The sequence below is a fragment of the Priapulus caudatus genome, unplaced genomic scaffold (assembly GCF_000485595.1).
Source record: "Priapulus caudatus unplaced genomic scaffold, Priapulus_caudatus-5.0.1 Scaffold3876, whole genome shotgun sequence".
In the NCBI taxonomy this organism is placed as follows: Eukaryota; Metazoa; Priapulida; class Priapulimorpha; order Priapulimorphida; family Priapulidae; genus Priapulus; species Priapulus caudatus.
Window position 1 is genome coordinate 10,876 of NW_014580937.1, and position 1,996 is coordinate 12,871.

Genomic DNA, 1,996 nt, shown 5'->3' on the forward strand with positions numbered 1-1,996 from the left:
ATCCTGCGCCCCCGTGCGCCCCGTATCAATCAATATGCTGCCCCAGGCAGGTATACACAGCCATGCTTTCGCAGGCTGCTTTTTTCAGCAACCTTTGATAATATAAAGTGAGGATTCGTCAATGTTTGGATATATAACGTAAGGAACCAACATTTGATTAAAGTTTTAGACAATTATTTTTACTCGCCAACATGGGCGAGTCAGCTTTAGCTTTTACTCGCCCGATATTATTTTCACTTGACATTGGCGAGCGGGCGAGTGCCAAGCTCGTTCGCGGCACGCAGTAAGATAGACACTGCTGCCACCTGTTGCCGATATACTGTGTATACTGCCACAGCATTACAGTATTTTATAAGTCGAGCTGATAAATATATATGCGCCATAGCATAGTATTTTGAAGAACCTGTGAGAACATAATAAAATTAAGTGTCAACTCTTTCATTCAAACTGTAAAAATAAGGAAACAGGTCCAGAATAATAAATTCCATCTGAAATCCTACCTGGTAAAGGTTTTGCTTTAGAAAAGCGCTTTTCATACATTTTGCTTGATTCTGCAGCATACTCAGCAATGGTAAGTGGCAAACCCATCTCAGCTAGCAGGATTTGTATTGCATCATTGGGTCCTCTGCCCATCATCTTGACTTTAACATTCCAGGAAAACGTCTTTTCAGGATGATACCTTCTAATCAGCTCATTTGCAACTTCCGAGTATATATCCTCTGTGTCTGAAATGAAAGTATTCGTTGTGCAGATTTTCCTACCAGTCGTGCAGACCTTCCAAGCAGGCAATAAAATTTAGAACAGTGATCTCCAAAAGCATCAACAATTAGTAAAAATTAGATAAACTGCAATATTTATCATAAAATGAAGATATCTACATTTATAAGAAAATTCACAGATGACAAGTTTAAATACATACATATATAAGGTGTTGGTTTGACGTAATGGATTTAGACAAAGTCAATGAGGGCAAATTAGGATGGAAGGAGACACATTCCCTGTTAGTGCGTGTATGGTATAGACAGATAGCATTAGACGTAAATTGATAAATCATTCGCTACCATTCCAGAAAACACACTAAATACTAAACAACATATCCATTTAACTGTCTGTGACAGAAACGACCAGACTCAATACTCCACAACTGAGATCATACATGGCACAAAGAGATGGTCTTACAAACTTATATAATATAGACAAGTAAATTAACAATGTCATCCATTAGCATTAATGATTGCGGGGCATACTGTGGCTGAGAGGGTCTATGTCCCCCAGGGTACTGCCGGAACGTACCCTGGTACTATCTAATATGCCGGACCGTACCTCGCCTACTCCACTAACGAGTCTAGGGAGTCACCTACGCTTACTCCCTAACCCTAACCCTATCCCTAACACTAACCCTAACCATATCAAATAGTTACCAGGGTACGTTCCGGCAGTACCCTGGGGGACATAGACCCTATGAGCCATACTGTGGCTACTATTAAAATTACTAGTACTAGTAGTATATACAGTAAATATAGCACTAGTATAATAGCACAATCATGTAATTGAAGACTCATCACTATGATTGATCTATCAATAATCAAACACTGTAATATTAATAACACTATTTAATACTGTTACATGTCTAAGTAAAAGTACTGATTACTGTTAGTTAGAGTACAGTATACTAGTACCACTGTACAGTTAGTAAAGTGCTGTCAAGACAGTAGTGACCTGAGGCTGACGATAGCCTGACCATCGCAGCCTGACCACACCACACGACAGCTGACCATCACCACCCCCCAGATCACCTGATGACCTGATCATGATCATGATCACCTGAGCAGCAGAGCACATAGTAGTACTACTACTACTGCTGCTGCTGCTGCTGCTGCTGCTGTTACTGCTGCTGCTGCTGCTGCTACTCCTGCTGTTGCTACTATTGCTACTACTACTGGTACTGCTGTTACTGCTGCAGCAGCAGCAGCAGCAGCAGGCAGCAGCAGCAGCA

General features: G+C 41.1%; 1 protein-coding gene across 1 annotated transcript in view; it reads right to left on the reverse strand.

Annotated features, from left to right (window-relative positions):
* Positions 1–438: 438 nt before the first annotated feature.
* The window catches only part of LOC106819636 ((DL)-glycerol-3-phosphatase 1-like), a 3,429-nt gene continuing 1,871 nt past the window's right edge, over positions 439–1,996 (reverse strand). Inside the window, exon 2 of the mRNA XM_014824240.1 lies at positions 439–725. Within this exon, the coding sequence (XP_014679726.1) occupies positions 439–725 (287 nt within the window). The remainder of the gene's footprint in view (positions 726–1,996) is intronic.